Source organism: Chenopodium album, chromosome 9 (genome assembly GCF_948465745.1).
Source record: "Chenopodium album chromosome 9, dcCheAlbu1.1, whole genome shotgun sequence".
NCBI lineage: Eukaryota > Viridiplantae > Streptophyta > Magnoliopsida > Caryophyllales > Amaranthaceae > Chenopodium > Chenopodium album.
In genome coordinates, this window is record NC_137842.1 from 71,722,307 (window position 1) to 71,740,831 (window position 18,525).

General features: G+C 36.0%; 3 protein-coding genes across 4 annotated transcripts; 2 read left to right on the top strand and 1 right to left on the bottom strand.

The window, feature by feature from the left end:
* Window positions 1-1,126: 1,126 nt before the first annotated feature.
* LOC145559171 (IAA-amino acid hydrolase ILR1-like 5) lies at window positions 1,127-4,472 on the top strand. The gene is made up of 5 exons (XM_081620600.1): window positions 1,127-1,515; window positions 2,114-2,239; window positions 2,510-2,824; window positions 3,154-3,282; window positions 3,741-4,472. Exons 1-5 carry the CDS (start codon window positions 1,174-1,176, stop codon window positions 4,152-4,154), a joined length of 1,326 nt encoding a protein of 441 aa, XP_081476726.1. The 5' UTR covers window positions 1,127-1,173; the 3' UTR covers window positions 4,155-4,472.
* LOC145559170 (uncharacterized) lies at window positions 4,135-9,035 on the bottom strand. Its single transcript, XM_081620599.1, has 4 exons — window positions 6,499-9,035; window positions 5,326-5,402; window positions 5,087-5,220; window positions 4,135-4,258 (listed from the first exon to the last, which is right to left on the bottom strand). The coding sequence occupies exon 1, from the start codon at window positions 8,941-8,943 to the stop codon at window positions 6,781-6,783; it is 2,163 nt and encodes a 720-aa protein (XP_081476725.1). The 5' UTR covers window positions 8,944-9,035; the 3' UTR covers window positions 4,135-4,258; window positions 5,087-5,220; window positions 5,326-5,402; window positions 6,499-6,780.
* A 1,314-nt stretch (window positions 9,036-10,349) lies between these two features.
* Window positions 10,350-18,426, top strand: LOC145559172 (protein EXECUTER 1, chloroplastic-like). 2 transcript variants are annotated; one of them, XM_081620602.1, is made up of 12 exons: window positions 10,350-10,941; window positions 12,012-12,128; window positions 12,208-12,273; window positions 12,537-12,643; window positions 14,418-14,499; window positions 14,906-15,640; window positions 15,743-15,866; window positions 16,016-16,185; window positions 16,935-17,009; window positions 17,100-17,192; window positions 17,312-17,463; window positions 18,074-18,426. In XM_081620602.1, the coding sequence occupies exons 1-11, from the start codon at window positions 10,504-10,506 to the stop codon at window positions 17,402-17,404; spliced, it is 2,100 nt and encodes a 699-aa protein (XP_081476728.1). In that variant the 5' UTR covers window positions 10,350-10,503; the 3' UTR covers window positions 17,405-17,463; window positions 18,074-18,426. The 2 variants fall into 2 exon arrangements, with proteins under 2 accessions (XP_081476728.1, XP_081476727.1); XM_081620601.1 differs by having other exon boundaries at window positions 18,139-18,426.
* The last annotated feature ends 99 nt before the right edge of the window (window positions 18,427-18,525 follow it).

The following is an 18,525-nucleotide window of genomic DNA, read 5'->3' on the forward strand; positions in this document are numbered from 1 at the left end:
ATTAATGCAAGCCTACCACGAACATTTATGACAACACATAATGATCATATATGGTTCCAAACGGCATTATATGACCCCGAGATATATCCCCTATAATTTGAAGACTTTTCGACACCGGGCCCCGAAAGCTCCAAAATTTCTCAAAAAGCGTGGATATTAGCCTCTAATTTTGGAATTTTTTGACTTTTTTTCTTCGGAAATAAAAATTGCCGTAATGTTTACCATGGTTCTAATACACTCCGAGAGTCCAATTGGGTGGGTTGAACCATCCAATTTGCCTTTAAACAGCCAATTTATCGGTTTACAACTAACTTGCACCGATTTCATTAATTCAAGCCTACCACGAACATTTATGATAACATATAATGATCATTTATGATTCCAAACGACATTATATCACCCCGAGATGTATCACCTAAAATCTCATTTTTATTCGACACCGGACACCGAAACCTCCGAAATTCTAAAAAAACATGGGTATTAGCCTTCAATTTTAGATTTTTTGACTTTTTTCGCACGGAAATAAAAATTGCCAAACTGTTAACCATAGTTCCTAATACCCTCCGGGAGTCCAATTGGCTAGGTGGAACCATTCAATTTGCCTTTTAACGCCCAATTACCGGTTTACAACTAGCACTGATTTTATTAACACAAGTCTACCACGAACATTTGTAACAATATAAATTGATCATATATGGTTCCAAACGGCATTATATGACTCAGAGATGTATCCCCTAAAATCTCAAGGATTTTCGATACCGGGCCTCAAAACCTCCAAAATTTCTCAAAAGCGTGAATATTAGTCTTTAATTTTGAAATTTTTTGATTTTTTTTTTCGCCCGTAAATTAAAATTGCCGAAATGTTTACCATGGTCCCTAATACTCTCCGGGAGTCTAATTGAGTTGGTTCTAATTTGCCTTTAAACGAACAATGTACCGGTTTACAGCTTGCGTCGATTTCATTAATTCAAGTTTACCACGAACATTTATGACAACAAATAATAATCATATATGGTTCCAAACGACATTATATATTTATTAATATTATTGATGATAAATTCGGAGTATAAATATTCCTCGACCCACCCCAAATATTCTATGAACTCAGCTTTTATAAAGTAGTTGATGACTACTCACTACTGTGACGCATACAGTCTTCCTTCGATTATTAATATGTTTCCAATTTGGGTAATCTTTTCAATCTGTTTTTCAGCCATTAATCTCATTTCTTGCTCTGGTAGTAGCATCAATTTGGAGGAAAATTATGCAAAGCAAGTATTACAAGATGCAAAAAGAGAAAAAGATTGGTTGGTTTCAATTAGAAGAAGAATCCATGAAAACCCAGAACTCAGATTCCAAGAATTCAACACTAGTTCTCTAATTAGGTCTGAACTTGACAAACTTGGCATTTATTATGAATACCCATTTGCTCAAACTGGTGTTGTTGCGATCATCGGGTCGGGTTCTTCACCTGTTGTGGCTCTCCGGGCTGATATGGATGCTCTTCCTATGCAGGTAGTTTTAAATAATCTTTTGAACTTGTCTTATGATGTTTGTCGCGAGGATGATTCATGTTAGCCGACCACAAATCATTTTGATACGAGTTTGGTTCATGTTGTATGTTTGGTTTTCTTTTAGTACATTTTCCCTCGTGTCTAAAAGTTGTTCATGTTATGATTTTTTTTATCGTGTGACAGTTACCGTCCATATGAATGGTTTGGTGTTTGTCATTTGATTGATCGAGTAGGAATGTTAGAAGCTGGAATTGAGTGAATTTGTGCAGTAGTTTTTAATCTTATTATGCTTATTTGTTAGGCCAAAATTTTGAATTTGGTATATTTATTATGGGTTTGTCATTGTTCTGCTGCCAAAATTTCGAAATATGTTGCTTTGTATACGACACAAGTACTTAGATTAAACTGTTCCATGTAACTATTGATAACATGAGCTAAGTTTATACTACCTCCGGTCCAAATTACTAGCAACTTTGACATATTTTATATCTCACAAATAATACCCCAAAGTTGCGAGTAATTTGGATCGGAGGTAGTATTAAATTGCAGTGTATATACTTTGTATATAATCTATTTATTTATCACTCTGCTAAAAATAGGAACTTGTAGATTGGGAGCATAAGAGTAAAATTGATGGGAGAATGCATGGTTGTGGACATGATGCTCACACTACAATGCTCCTTGGTGCTGCTAAGTTGCTGAATCAAAGGAAGGATCGGCTTAAGGTTCGGTCTCTAGTAACTATGTTATGCATTGAATTTGAAGTTTTGGTGCTCCTTTGGTTAGATAATTTGTGGTTGGTGGAACCGTGGAGCGTCTATGGTTTTAATTTTGTTTAGTTCTTTCGAATGTTTCCTTTTGAGGACCAAAAATAGGTAGACATTAGTATTTAGAATCTTATGTTCTATAGGCTTGTCCTTACAGTTTTGTTTTTGTTTTTGGTCAATGTCCTTTCAAGTTTGACTGCAGTGTTTTTGCATTTTGTGATACTGAAGGGAACTGTGAGACTGCTTTTCCAACCTGCTGAAGAGGGAGGCGCGGGTGCAGCTCACATGATACAGGATGGTGCCCTTGGTGAAGCCAAGGCAATTTTCGGGATGCATGTTGATTTTACGACACCCACAGGGAGAATATCTTCTGTCTCAGGACCTTCTTGTGCAGCAGTGTCCATGTTCAAAGTGAAAATTGAAGGGCAAGGAGCACATGCTGCGGAACCTCATAAAAGCATTGATCCAATAGTGTCAACATCATTCATTATTTTGGCACTGCATCAAGTCATTTCAAGAGAAGCAAATCCCCTTGAAAGCCATGTATAATGATTCTTAAAACCTTTTTCATATTAACTTTCTGATTAGGATCCCATATAATTTTAATTCTTCAAATATTCGCTATCAGTTAGATCAGATAATTGTGTCAATCTGTCAGAATTGAGAAACAGATATGTGCTCAAGAGTTATACCCACCAACTTGTATTTAACAAAATCTTCATGTTATAATTTGAACAAAATGTCCATACAAATTTTGGAGAGTCGTAAATCTAACAATGGCACTTGAGGTAAAATAAGGAGTAAAGTAATAGCACAAGTGAATTGTTTGAAGATCTGTGCAACTGAAATGCTAACAGCTACTTTTGCTGAAGGTACTGTCTGTTACATATGTCAAAGGTGGTACAGCTTTGAACATCATTCCTCCATCTGTGGAGTTTGGAGGGACACTTCGGAGTCTTACCACGGATGGCCTGCACTGGCTTCAACGGAGGTTAAAAGAGGTATACTTCAATTCTGAACATACTCTGTTGATCCTTGCAGTCTGCTGTAATGGTTTTATCCACCACCTTCATCCAGTAGTCTAGTGAACTGTAAATTTTAGCTTGCAACCACAGTGAAATCCAAACTTGAAAGATCAGACATCATTTGAGCTCTATATGCATTGAAACTATGACGTTAAACTTTTGCCCGTGCTCTGTAAACAAAAGTGACTGTAATTAGTCAAAGCCATAGCTAAAGCAATTGCCTATATTTGTAATTATATCATGTTAAGAGCTTCTAACATTGTAAACAAATTAGAACATAATTTGAAGCAAATACATGTGATTAGCTTCAAACTTTAGTTAGATTTTACTGTAAACATTGTTCAGTCTACAGTGGCTTTTGTTCTTGATTGCTTACATTCTATCCCATTAGTTGCTTTAGGCTTGAATGATGTATTTGATAAGAATCCTTGAAGGTGGTTGAGCATGGAGCTGCTTTACATAGAGGCCGAGCATATGTTGATTTCATTGAAGAAAATTACCCTCCATATCCAGCTGTCAACAACGATGATACTTTGCATCATCATATTAGGGCTGTTGGTGGAGTTCTGCTAGGTCCTAATAGTATCCTGCCGGGGCAGAAAGTAATGGCAGGTGAAGACTTTTCCTTCTACCAAGAAAAGATCCCCGGCATCTTGATTGGCATAGGTATAAGAAATGAGGAAATTGGTGCAGTACACTCCCCACATTCTCCTTACTTCTTCCTTGATGAGGATGTTCTTCCTATCGGAGCAGCATTACACACCACTTTTGCAGAGACGTATCTCAGTCAACTCCGAAGTTCTGATAACATTTATCACATGGACAACTCAACCCAAATGATGAAATAGTTTGCAATTGTACAAATTCTCGGATTCTCTGTATGTTAGCTAGACTGGCTGACAAGGCTGTATCTGTAACTGGAACTCTCTAGGTTGGCCTTTGTCCCTCATAACTGTATCAATAAAAAGGAAAGGCAGATGTTTTAACATTACTTATTAACGATAAATAGAAGAGATCCAGCTACTGGTCACCTGAGAAAATGCATGCGAGACTTGACTTTTTTCAGTTGATGTGCAAACTAAATGATATGAAGGAGTGAATATCTTCTTGTATATTGTTAGGTTCAGGAGTGCCAATTATTGTATACTAATGTCATGTTCTCTTCACCTTACTTTTGCTGAACTGAAATTATTTTTACCGAAATTAATTTATTTTTTATTTTTTTAAATGAAATCTAAAAGAAAACAGGGCCTATTAACCTCATTATGATAGAAACACAATACCCAACTATGGTGGTGAGTAACAGTGAGGGTAATGATTCCTTCATCCTATTTCATCCCATCCTCGTACAATCACTACCTCTTCCTTCTCCAACCACCTTCATCTACCCCCATCACCCCATGTTCTTCATTTTTATTCCATTAATACATTATCCTCAAACAAGCAAGCCCTAATATTAATTGCATTTGTTATGTCAAGGTCTATAGAGTCGCAGGTAATTATTAGCTGTTTCACTCTTCCACCATAACATATAACCATTATATTATGCTCACAATTGAATTTTTATACACACACGACATACTAAGTTTCTTAAAGATTTGTCCTAGCTACATCCCGACGCAGGTGATCATTACCTTAAATTTCTACAGCATATACTACCTCCGCTTCGCATTACTCGCAACAAAGAGGTATTATTTGTGAGATATAAAATATTCGTTTGTTGCGAGTAATTCGAAGCAGAGGTAGTATAAGATAAAGGGTTTATGAATTAAAATCATACCTGCATCTGAAGCCATTGGATCATAATTTCTCTAATCGGTACCAAGGCAGACGATATGGTCCACCAGAAAGAATAAGCTCTCCACATGTCAAGTCCATGACAAGGTCAAGGACATCATATGATTAATATCTGAACTGTTAAACATGCAGAATAATCTTATTCAACAACTGAGGGAGCAAGGGATCCCGCTGAAAAGCAGAGACAAACAAATTTTGGCCACTAAGGAACTTGCCAATTACCAGAAAGGAATGACACTTATTTGTTGACTTTGCGTCTCTCCATAGCTTTGCTATTGCTTTATGAGTTATCTCACAAGCTACAAAAACGATGAAACAAAGAAGATCAGCCTCACAGGCACAAAAACAGGAGGGTTTGGCCATTTTAATGGCCATGACCTTTAATTTCTCAAGGAAAATCCCATGCCAATATCTATGGTAATGCTGGTCCACCCCAAATTATATCTTTATAAATTTCGTTGACAATAAATATCAACTCTAAAGTGATCATTGGAAAATAGGAAAAAATCACATCAAGGATGGAGTCGCGTTAACATCAATATTGGGCTAAAGTTTATTTACAAATAAAATATAATTATTTTACGATACCACCATATATTAGCACCAACCAAATAAGCCATAAAGGTCAATATGTAGTAGTTTAGATCTTAAAAAATTGTCATAACACATACACAGTATAGTTCCACATTGAACTAATCTGGACTTATTAGCCTTATATCTAAAATGATTTGAGCTAACCTCAATTTTTTTTCTAGCTAGGAAATAAGAAAAAAAAAAAACTTCCAGATTGAACTCATATTGGACACACAAACCCTACATGCTGCACCGAAACCCAAGACTGTGGTTGGGAATGTGTGGATGTCATCTGAAGCTGTAAGATGGGAACACTAACTGAAAGAGCTGGTAATGAGCTTGATAAGGGATGGCACTAGTTGTATAATCTAGGATTAGTTGACTACTGTGAGATCAAGAAGCAGTGAAGCACTCACGTATGCGTTTTCAGTCGAGAGGGATAAATCTCAACAACCAGGAGTCGGTGCACAATTTAATGTAATATTATGTACTCTGAATAGGTAACTCAGGTGATGTCTGGGTCAAGGATCAGTGATTCGAGAACTGAATGATAGCTTAAATTCGGGGGTACCTAATTCCCAATTTTAGGTCTGCATCATCTTAATGCCTTTGTTGCTAGAATAGATCAATTACCTCTATCCATCATATGCAGAGTCACATTCATTACATGTCAAGTCTAACATAATTGCAAACATATTGTGCCTATATTAGTTTAATTGCAGCTTATCTATAAACTCCAGATAAAATATTGACGAGCAAACATTATAGACAAAACTAGTTCACATGGCAAGATTAAATATACATAATGATACTTCTGATTACCTGGATTACACTATGTTACTCTGAAGAGTGAGGAGCGTAAGTGGAGAAGACTGAGACTTCAGACCACCCAGCATAATACTATATAAATGCATCTCTCTTATACATTTACGCCGCTACATACTCCAGGAAATTTTGGCCTGAAAATGATTTTCCGCATCCTCTGCCAGTGTTTGCTTCAGAATTACATATGTTACTCTGGAGAGCGAGGAGGGTAAGCAGAGAAGGCTGACACTTCAGACCACTCTGCATAATAATATATAAAGTTGCAACTCTCTAATACAGTTACACCACTATATAATCCGGTAGATTTTTGGCCTGAAATTGTTTCTTATCTGCATCCTCTGAGAGTGCTTGCTTCAGAATAACATGTGACATGTCATCAGGTTCACAACCATTTATTACCATGTCCTTTAGTAACAAAAAAGCATCCTTAAGCATCCTTTTCCGAAGCATTGCCTTCAAAATCACATTGTAGATGTCAACTGAAGGCTTGCGTCCATCAGCAAGCATTCGGTTACAAAGCTCAAGAGCAGCGCATATATTCCCATCTTTGCATATGGCAATAACCAAGGATTTATAAGCGACTTCACTAGGTTCCAATCCCTGGGAGTACAAATCAGTGATTAACTCCTCAGCCATCGCATATTCTTTAGCACTCAAGGCTGTATGTATAAGAATATCATATGTACTCGTATTAGGAAATTCTCCAGAGTTTTTATACTGTTTAAGAACTTTACAAGCTGTCCCGAGCAAGTGGTTCTTGCATAAACCATCAATGACTGCATTAAAAGTTAGAACGTTTGGAGTAGGACCAGCACGCAGCATCTTCTCCAATAATTCAAAGCACTCAAAGATTTTTCCAACTCTGCAGAAATATTTAATCAAACAAGTCATGCTTACAACATTAAGCTCTATTTTTTTATCTTCCATGCAATCCAAAAGCTTGTGAATGATAGAAGAATTCCCTAGTTTGCATGCTCCAGACAAAATTGTGTTAAAAGAAATTATGTCAGGCCCATCAGTAGCTAAGTTTAACCTGTCTAAGAACCTTAGTGCATCATCAAAATTGCCTTCAGAACATATTCCTTTTAGAATTGTGTTATATGAAGTGGTGTCCGGTGTGAAACCTTTACTAGCCATGCTCTTTGTCACGGATAAAGCTTCTATGTATCCACTCTCTAAGCACAAGGAGTGTAGATACATGTTATACACAGCAATATCCACATTGTACCCTCGTGAAATAACATCAAGCAAAAAATTACTAGCATTTCCTAGCTTTCCTTTCTTCAACATGCCAGCAGCCAGTGCAGTTAAAGTGTATGGATCGGGAGATAAGCCCCTCTGATCCATCAGAGACATCAGCTCACTAATTTCAACTGCCCTGTCTTGATGAGAGAGCTCACGAAGAATGATGTTAAATGTCACCAAATCCGGATAGCATTCTTCTTTTTCCATATTTGCAAAAATGACAAAAGCCTCCTGAATCCTCCCATCCTCACATAGATACTTAATTAAGACAGTGTATGTAATTAAATTTGGTTTACACCCAGCAATTTCCATTTCCCTTAACACCTGGAAAACTCCATTCCACATCTTTTCCTTACCCAGCCCGTATACCAATGCCGTGTATGAGCACACATTATGTACAAATCCTCTCTTATTCAAAGAAAACAACAACGACAATGCGATAGAACTCTGGTTACATTTACATAAACCCCACAAAATTGGATTATATACAAGCGGAGTGCAAAAATGACCTTTACATAGCAAGCCACTCAAAACTCTATAAGCCTCATGTATCTTGCCCACTTTACAAAGCTTCAAAATCAACCTACTCAATGACAGATGTGTCGGCAAGTAGTCCAGTGCCAGCATCAACTCTATAACATACCTCGAACCCAATAAATCCTCCCCTCTCAATAATCTTTTCAACAACCGCGATAGAGAAGCAAATGACGGTGCATACCCACTCCTAAGCATCTCCCCAATGATAAACAACGCATCCGACAAACAATTCAACAATAACATTCCATTAAAGAGGCCAACATATGTCAATGCATTTGGGCACAACCAGGATACCTTCATATGCATATAGATTCGACCCAATTCATCAAAAACCACATTTCGGGATTTCAAATAACTATAAATCAAAGCATTATAATCATAAACCAACGGCCTCCCCCCAACATACCCCATTGAATTGAGACTCTCTAGTGCCTTTTGAACACAACCCATCTTAGCATAATCCCTCATTTCTCTATGTACAACATTGTAATCACAATAATGACTAGAACTAGAACCATCACTAACATTATCATCACTAGTACCAGAACTTTGAAGAACACATGAAACTGAATGATTTACATAGTAATAATGGTGAAAAAGGCCGAACCTTTTGGGAAAATGGCGTAAATGGGATAATGTATGAATTGCACAAAAACGCATAGCAGAGAAAAGTAAATGTATGATTAAGATAAAATAACCATAGACCCAGAAATAAAAGTGAATTTAACATGTATATGAAGCTTGAAATTAACTATAAAATACTTGGGAAATTGAAATTTAATGAGGGTTAAGTTATCAAACCTTGAAAAAAGAGAGAAAAGTTGAGATTTTTGATGGGTTTGGTAGAGTTTTTACCTTGATTACTTTATGGCACCATTAGAGGGGTTTTGTGCAGACTGAAGAAAGAAAGAGAGTTCCGGTGTTAAACCCTACGGCTGGGATTTTGGGAAGAATAGTAGGAGAAACTAGACGACGCCGTATCGCTATTCAATAGAAATAGCTGCACAACATGTTGGCAATAAACTTTCTATGAGTAGCCTCTAATAACGCGAGTCATTAACTCATTACTTCTCCTTGGTATGAATAGTAAATTGTGTTTAAATGTTCATGATATTAAAATATTAAGGGTTAATTCGGTTCAGCTTAATTTCAGTTCGGTTCACCTTAATTTCAGTTCGGTCCATTTTAGCTTCAATCAATTCAGTTTAATTCCTAATTTTCTTCTCTCATAAACAATTCATTTTAGCTTAGTTCAATTCAATTTAGTTGTTTTCAGTAAATCGGAAGTTCAGAACAGACTCTAAAAATAACGCAAAATGTTTTTAATTGAATGATACGGAATATGGAATATTATCTAAGCACAATTTAATGTTGTGTGTTATTAAAATCATTAATGATTCAAGCCATTAGAAGTAGAGAATTACTTCATATTGGTGATGTTGCTTTTAAAAGCTAATAGTTCAAGGATAGTCTAGTCGCCTCAAACTCTCAAAACATCATACACAAAAATGTAAATTATATTCACTTGGTTTTTACTTGTTTGAATATACTCCATAATTATGCTTGTATGAACTATATAGTAACCACTGTTTAAAACCATTGGGTTAGTGATTAATTAAGGACAAAGAATTCACAAGTACGTATAGAGAGATCTTCAAAGACAATGGACTCCAAGTTTGTTTTAAACTAAATATGACTAGTTTAGCAAAGGTAAATTGGCAACACAACTTTTTTTTTTTTTACATGATACCGTTTTATCATTCTAAGAGAAATACTTTATTTCAAATCAATAATAATGTATGGAGTATTATTCGATCGTAATTTATGTTAATTGAACTTATTAACAGTAATCCATCATTTTTTTTCTTTTTTCTGAAGAAATAAAATAAAAATATCTTAATTCCTTCAAAGAAATTAGAACAATTTAATACGAGAGTATTTATACAACGTGTTATTTTGATGGCCGAGACGAAAAACCTAAAAATTAGAAGTAACAAATATCCTCCTCCTTATCCACAAGACCACAATATTAGTAACCACCATGGCACCACCTAAACATAAAATGGCTGAGCCTCTAAACAATCCATCAACATCATTAACACCAAGAAAACTTCCTTTTGTCCATTCAATTTTTCCTCTACTTTCTCACTTCCTTTTTTCTCTCTCTCATCCACAAACCTAAATCCTAAAACCCTCTTTCATTTTCTCTCTCCTCCATTAATGGCGTCTCCGATTTCTCCTCCGACGCCCTTCACTTCGCCTGCAATTTTCTCCGATTCTAATCTCAACTTCCATAGCTGTGCTTCCTTCTCCTTCAATTCTCCATTTCTCAGAAAACCTAATTTAATCCCCTCAATTTCCATTTCTAAACCTCAGAATTCCTCTTTCTGTTGCTGTCGCAGTAGTTCATCCGATTCTCCTTCGCCGTCGCCTTCGCCTTCGTCGTCGTTTCAGCAATTTCTCGTTGCTGCTGCTCAGGCGGTTGAGGATTTCGTCAATTCGCGGTTTTCGCCGAAGAAGGATGAAGTGGTGGTTAGGGAGAAGAAATCAGAGGAAAGTGGTAATTTGGAGGTTGATGTTGATGGTTGGGATTGGGAACGCTGGTCTTTGCATTTCAAGGAGGTTGAAGAACAAGAACGTTTGATTAATCTACTCAAGGTAATCAGTTTTTATTAGCCTTAATTTGAATTTCGTTATGTATTATAATTTAATTGATAGGCTTTGATTTTAATTGTTATTACTAGGTTACAATTCAGTTGAATTTGAATTTCAGTTCTGTTTGGTTATCTTTTTATCATATTGGAAATATTATCTGAAATTATACTGATTAAATCGAAAGATAATTGCTAATTTTAGAATATTACTCATGATCATAGTGCCTCAATATTTTTTTTAAAGATCATTCATTGGTTTTGTTAAGATAAATTCAACAATGTATTGCCCTGTTTCAGGCATTTACTACTTGGTAGGTTGTTCAATGAGTTATTGTTTGGGTTTGAGTTTTGGTTGATCGAATTCGCGTATGCATGGAAATGAAGTACGAATTTTTATTCCTGGATTGTGCTTATGCATGGAAGTGAAGAACGATTTTTTGTTTCTGGATTGTGGCTATGCATGGAACTAAGGACGAATTTTTGTTTCTGGATTGTGCTTATTCATGGAACTAAGAAAAAAATTTTTGTTCCCGAAATGTGCTTATGCATGGAAGTAATGAACTAATTTTGGTTCCCAGAATGTGCTTATGCTTAAGAAGTTTTTCAAGTTGGGTTTATTGATTTTTTTTGTTTTTCTGCTTTTTTGGTGTATTACTGACTCTTCTTTTAGAGATCATGGGCCTAGATGAGTCATATATACCTCATGTATAACATTACTCTCAATACAATCATGGGAGGTGAAAGCTACTCTCACTAGTTAGAGGGTAAAGATGCAACTTTCAAACTTTTTGACAAAACTTCTATATAGTGTTTGTTGAGGCACAGGAAGGGGAAGGGAAAGGGAGGTTAATTATTATGCCCTCTGAGTGTGTATATAATATATTTTTTTTTTATTTATTTTATTTACTTATTTAATTTTTTGTGTTTATATCTCTGTTTATTTGGAAGTTTTTAATTTGATGCCAAATTACCAATGGTGGATGAATTTATGTGGTAGAAAAGGATTGAAATAAAAGGTATTTTTGGTCTGACCTTTTTGTTTTTCTAAGCAATTCCTGTTGTTTGTCTTTATAGTCTCAACTTAGACATGCCATTGAGAAAGAGGATTATGAGGCTGCTGCAAGACTCAAGGTAGCCATTGCAGCTGCTGGGACAAAAGATGCTGTTGGAAGCGTGATGTGTTATTTAAAGGTTCCATTCTCGTCTTACAGTTTTCATTTGGAATATTATTACGCTTAGTTACGTTGCCTGAATAACTGCTTGATTGCAGAATGCCATTGAGGAGGAGCGCTACCAAGATGCTGTATTTGTACGAGATAATGCTGGTGCTGGACTAGTAAGTAAAAGGAAATGGGTTAATCTGTTACTGCATTACTATAGAACTTTTGGTTTCTTTGGAATAGGTGATCTATTGTGCGCATGTGTGCTTGTATGGGCTCCTGCACCTTACTTCAACATGAGCTTGTAAATTATATCTAGTTACCCTCCCTTCCACTTGTGTGTTTTCCCAGTAGCATTAAATTTCTTCACACCTCTCTGTTACTAAGGATAATACATTTGATGAATATTAAATGTAGTTCAATTTTTGTTTCATTTCAGGTTGGCTGGTGGGCTGGCGTTTCCGATGATAGAAATGATCCCCATGGCTGTATAATTCGTATAAGTGCAGAGCATGGTAGATATGTGGCAAGAAGCTATAGTCCTAGGTAATCTCATCTCATAATGTGGAAAACAGTGTATTAAGAGATCTTGTGAGTAGTTTTTAAAAATGAGAAGAATAAAAAAAAAAAAAAAATTTAAAAAAAGAAAGAAAAAAAAAAAAAACCATGTACATTGTTGGAATTTTTTTTTTTTATTGCAAAATAAAAAGAGTTACACAATAGATGAGTTATAAAAGTTGCAGCTAAATGAAATGTGCACATTTAACTCATAACATATGCAAATGAAATCCTTTTTATTCTTCTTATTTTAACACCCTTCTCTTACTTCTTTATGATTGACAAATTGCTTATATACAAAGTTGTGAAGTTTCTTAGTCTCAATCATATTCGGTATATTTGTAGATTCTATAATTAGAGGTGTTAGCCTGGTAGGATGTTGAAGAAGTCGTTACCCCACAATATTACAAAGAATCATAGCAGAGAAGGAAGAAAATTTGGCCGGAGAGGCAAGTTGTTCAATGTGCAGTATGAACAAGATCCATAGATTTTTCATTTATGTGGACTGTTTGTGGATTGAGCATCAAAAGTCATACTATACTTATGAAGTGGATGCTAGCAATCTGAGGATGGTGTTGGACTTTTTTGATGATCAAATATAGTGTGGTATATATGTAAGCTGATTTGCAATGTCAAGTCCTTTGGAACAGATTTAATCACTGTGGTATGATTCAGAAGTAGTACTAAATACTTTTCTGGCCGTATCATTGGAGTCTATCAAATTGAGAAGAAGTAGATTTAATCATGGTTTGAAATTCTTGTCTATTCTTGTTGATTAGTTCCCTTCAGACAAATTGTTATAGCTTTAACTATGTTGTGTTTCCCTCAGAATCCTTTGATCTAGTTTCTTAATGTTAGAGTGTTATCTCATCTCAATCATTTCCCTGCTTGACTGTTGGTTTCCCTTGGTTGGGCTCGTGCCTTCCGATCCTGTTTATATCTAGGTTATTCAATTTATGCTTTGGGATTTTGGATGATTAACTTTATTTACTATCTGTTGGTAGTGTCTGAAGCAACTTACAAGAGAAAAGGGACTAGGAAGTAATCTTCAATTAGGCATCTATTTGGGCAACATTGGCTGCCCATGTCGAAGCAGAGGAAGGGTATGTGAGTTTTACTAGTAGTAGGGAACAGGTGGAAAGTGCTTTGCTATTAGTGATATTTTCAGCTGAATAATCAACAAAATAATGAATTACTTTTTGGGCTGGGGCTTTTAATTTTCTTTAGCGAAATGTATCGGAAGGCTGCGAACTAATATGATACTGTGATAGGGATCTATCTACGCTTAAGCAAGCTGCACTTAACAAAAATTAAAAAAATGTTGAAAAAAAGGTGTGTGCATAGTTGTGTCTCCTTTAAATCACCTCACCTAGACAAATAAAATGCTTGACCATATCGTCTTGCAAGCCTTTTATTACTCTGTTCCAGGTTTTTATTGGGAGACAAGAGTTTGGGAAAGCTTTAGGCTCCAATTATTCTGATTGTTACCTGCCCAATCTGTTTCCATTCTTAAACTATGTTTCCAAAGTTCACTGTGATGAATATATCTCTTTAAGCTTCATAGATGCGTTTAGGATTAAACATGAGGAGCTCATAGCCTCATGAACCATTTCATATCCACTTTGTGACATGTGCTCAAGTGGAGAACATGTTATATTTTGCCTTTTTTTTTTCCTCCTGTATATTAGGATTATTTGTCGACTAGCCCAGTATGGGAACAGCTTTAGCCACTATTTCTGTAGGGCTAATCACTTTATTTCAGGCAGCTAGCTACATCAACTGCTGGTGCTCCCTTGTTTGAGATCTATGTAACACTGAACAAGGAAGGTGACTACAGACAACAGGTGAATTATTTTCTTTTGATTTTGTTTTTTTGTCTTGTTTATCCTTTTTTATTTGAAGAACGTTTGATGTTTTAAGCAAGCAAGATATTGTTTCCCGGGTCGTGGTGTAATGAGAATAATCCCTAGTTGCATTTGCATTTGAAAACGAAAGGTTATAAGAATTATGAAAGGGATAGATTCCTTGCCTTGATATGGTAGAGGCAACCCTTTACCAAGTTAAAATAAATTTGCGTTTGATAGAGTTTATATATCTTGAGAGTTGATGCTTGAGTTTTATAAGACCTTTGATCATATACTTACTTTGTTGTGAACTTGCGAAACATATTCTTTTCAAGTCCTGCTTTTGATTTTGGGCAGGTATATGTTCTTAAATATGAACCTTATTCGTAAATCTTTATCTGTTTAGGCTGTATACTTGAAGAGAAAAGCAGTTCCTGAAACTTTTCCATCAGTGTTCCCAAAGTCGCCTGCTGGCCCAGGCAGTATGAAAATGAGTCCTGGAGGGGGGAAAACTGATATTTTTACTCCTGTGCTTGAAGATACTGATGATGATGATGAAGATAAAGATGATTCAGAGTTAGCTGATGGACTATCAGGATTCCAAAATATATTACAAGATATGATTCCTGGTGTAAGAGTCAAAGTCTTGAAAGTAACTGCACCAGGAAAAGTAGATCGAGATCTGATATCTAAGGTGGTGGAGCAGATAATAGAGGAAGAAGATGAAGATCAGGATATTGAGGCTGAGTTGAACAGTATAGACACAGAAGATACAGATGACGATATTCCTGGAGAAAGTGATGAAGAAAAGGATGATAATGAAGATGATCCTACTAGCAGTGACCTAGATAAGGAAGAGCAAAGTGAAATTGCTGTCAATGTAGTAGTTAGTGGTCTTGTGGAGAACCTATCCGGCACAGCATCTTCTAAAGATCTTGTTCGTGTTCCAGCAAAACTCAAGTCAAAGGGACACAAATCTTTTTCTTTCTGTATACAGGATGATAAAAGTAAGCCAGAATCTGTTACAAAAGGTCAGACTTCGTCTAAAAGAAAGGCAAATGCTAAAGGCCGGCGCAGTATCGACCATGTAATGTCTGACCTTGTCAATTCTATAAGCCGAGGAGAAAAAATACCTGTAAAGGTAAACTTTCATTTCCTTTTTGAGTTTATTTCTGGTGTCTTATCTTTATGATATTAGTTTCAAGTAGTACTTACGACTATGGCCTATGCTGAAATATTGCAGGTACTTAAGGATGTGGGAGATTTGATCAGTCTCACTCTGAACCAAGTTCAGAATCGCCAGCCTTTGTCTGGATCTACGACATTCAATCGCATTGATTTACCATCGTATCCAGATCCCCTAAATGGTGATTAATTTCAGGACAAGTTCTTTCTTATTAACTAATGATGTTAGTCACAAATAATATGTCACTATTGGGCACTTGAGAAAGTCTTTTCCTTTCTAAATTCAAGCCTTACTTACTGTGGAGATATTCAGTATATTTTCTTTGATTAGGACTTTATATTGGATCCCATGGACCATACACCTCAGAAGTCATCCAGTTAAAACGCAAATTTGGCCAATGGAAAGAGGATGGTGGGAGCAAGGGGCCTTCAAATCTTCAATTCTATGAATACGTTGAGGCTGTAAAGCTTACAGGAGATCCTTATGTGCCTGCTGGTCAGGTAAATTTTTATTTTGGTTCATGATTAGATATGTCTATACTCCACCCTTGGAGGAAGCCTTGTTTAGATCTCTGTGTAGTTATGGGGTAGGGTAAATTATGAATAATTCAAAGGAGAGGTAGCATCTTGTAGTTTAGGCTTATGTACAAATCTGTTATGCTTACTGGTACAGTACTCATGCAATGTATGGTTTTCAAATTTATAATTAAGGGCTAATACCGATTGAGTTTGGCTGGTCATCTTTACCCGGCCAATGAAAAAAAAAAAACAAAAAAGAAAAGAAAAGAAAAGAATTTCATCAATTTGCATGAAGTAGTGGGAGTCTATCTACTTTTTTTTTTTTTTTTTTTTGTACAGTAATTATGATAGGTACCAAGTCTAGGAATATTTATCTAATACAAATTATTATCTTGCCAAATGAATCACACAATTTTCAACATGATAAATAGTTAGATAGTAATTTCAGTCGTTGAACTTTTGTACAATTATTTTGTCAAATTGATATAATGATAACAGAAATTTCTCAGATGTCCTTACCCCTGCCCAAGAATGCCAATAAAATGATTAACTCTAAGCTGGGTGTATTAGGGTCCTTTCTGTGCCGACCACCATCACTACCTCCAGCTGTCCAGCATCTACCACTTCCTTATTTTAGCCCATGTCTAAAACTCATTCTTTGCAGAGTCTCCTAAAATTTCAAGTGTATCTGTTCTTAGATTTATCTTTGATGCGCCAAGTCAATATTACAGGTTGCATTTCGTGCGAAGATTGGCAAAAGTTATCAGCTTCCTCACAAAGGGATAATTCCAGAAGAATTTGGAGTGGTGCGTATTAAAAACTTGGTGGTCATTAACCAATTTATTTAGTGTCCTCTTACCAAGTTTTTGCCAAATATTCCTTTTTTGATGAGCCAGGTTGCTCGGTATAAAGGACAAGGGAGGCTAGCTGAGCCAGGATTCAGAAATCCAAGATGGGTTGATGGTGAACTTGTTATTCTTGATGGAAAGGTTCTTTTACCATTCTCACTTTTTTGCTTTTTAAAATTACAATTCTTGGCTTCAGGACAGGAAAATCCTGTGGCCACTTATTGAAAATGCCTATTAACATAATTACTGGAATTTTGCAGTATATTAAGGGAGGGCCTGTAGTAGGATTTGTCTATTGGGCTCCAGAGTATCAATTCCTAGTGTTTTTCAACCGCTTAAGGATCGAAGAATAGGTGTTTTTTGTATATGGAAGTTGGATCTGTCTTTTCTGTCTTTTTCCTGAGATCAAAAGGTGAGGAACTCTGTACTGCTTGTTTCTCCAGTCCTGTTAATTATTTTTCTCTGTTTACATTTATGTTTAATTATTCTTCTCCACCATACTGCTACAGCCTACAGTTCTGCTTGCTAGAGTATCATTAAGGGTAATATGGAGAATTTTTTTAAAAAATTGGGATGAAAAAAATAAAAATGTGGCTTGAGTATCATTAATGGGTATTTCTTGATTTTTTTGGGTGTGTGTGTGTGTGGTTTGGGGGGGGGGGGGGGGGGGGGGTTCTCACTTGGGGGTATACAACGAAAGTACCAAAGTTACTAATACTGCTCGTTGTGAAATTTTCTACTGATCTAAGTAGTGGAATAATTATGATCATTTATCTTTAAAAAAATTGCTAATTTTGCATCTTAATTCTTTTATCTTCTTGAGAATGGGATGACCTAACATTGTGTCCAATGATTTCTATTATTCCTAACTGTAATTGGCACCTATGTCTATCTGCAAAGTTTGATACAAAAACAAGGGAGGATACTCTTTAAAGGCTGAAAGTATACTACACAATCGCTGATATGCTTTTTTTGTTAAGTGTATTGTATTGCACCAAGTTTGGTTACCTGCTCAAATGCAGGTGAGATTATAGCTGTTTCATCTGCAAGCTATGGTGTTATCATTCTATCCTATTGTTTTCTGCAGCTTTAGGTAATTATTTGTAAGAAGCCTTTCATTCTGGATTGCAGAGCGCAAAGGATTGTATTTGTAGCAGGGTACATTTACTATGCTGACATCACTGACAGACTGTAAGCAATTTTGGCTGATGAATGTATCTCCTAGGGCTTCAAACTATACGAGACTTATCAGCACCTCGGTTTTTTATGGGTAAATTTGCCCTGCAAATGCATGTAAATATACCTGTTTCAGCTCACAAACTTGTGCTATGGTTCTGTATATGCTAATAAATGTAGCATGATTTGTGTTTGTGTAGCTGTATGCATGATTTTTAAAGATCGGTGCTGTTAGTTCTGCAATTTCTGTTTCTAGGCTTTGAGAGCTTTGTATGCTTGTAAATCTTAGACCAGCATT

Bases quoted from the DNA above. Each gene is read 5' to 3' on its own strand.
- LOC145559170 (XM_081620599.1), bottom strand. From the start codon at position 8,943: ATGCGTTTTTGTGCAATTCATACATTATCCCATTTACGCCATTTTCCC.
- LOC145559172 (XM_081620602.1), top strand. From the start codon at position 10,504: ATGGCGTCTCCGATTTCTCCTCCGACGCCCTTCACTTCGCCTGCAATT. The intron at 12,644-14,417 runs GTAATCTCATCT...ACTTTATTTCAG, and splicing joins GCAAGAAGCTATAGTCCTAG to GCAGCTAGCTACATCAACTG. The intron at 17,193-17,311 runs GTTCTTTTACCA...GGAATTTTGCAG, and splicing joins TTGTTATTCTTGATGGAAAG to TATATTAAGGGAGGGCCTGT.
- LOC145559171 (XM_081620600.1), top strand. From the start codon at position 1,174: ATGTTTCCAATTTGGGTAATCTTTTCAATCTGTTTTTCAGCCATTAAT. The intron at 1,516-2,113 runs GTAGTTTTAAAT...TGCTAAAAATAG, and splicing joins TGGATGCTCTTCCTATGCAG to GAACTTGTAGATTGGGAGCA. The intron at 2,240-2,509 runs GTTCGGTCTCTA...GTGATACTGAAG, and splicing joins AAAGGAAGGATCGGCTTAAG to GGAACTGTGAGACTGCTTTT.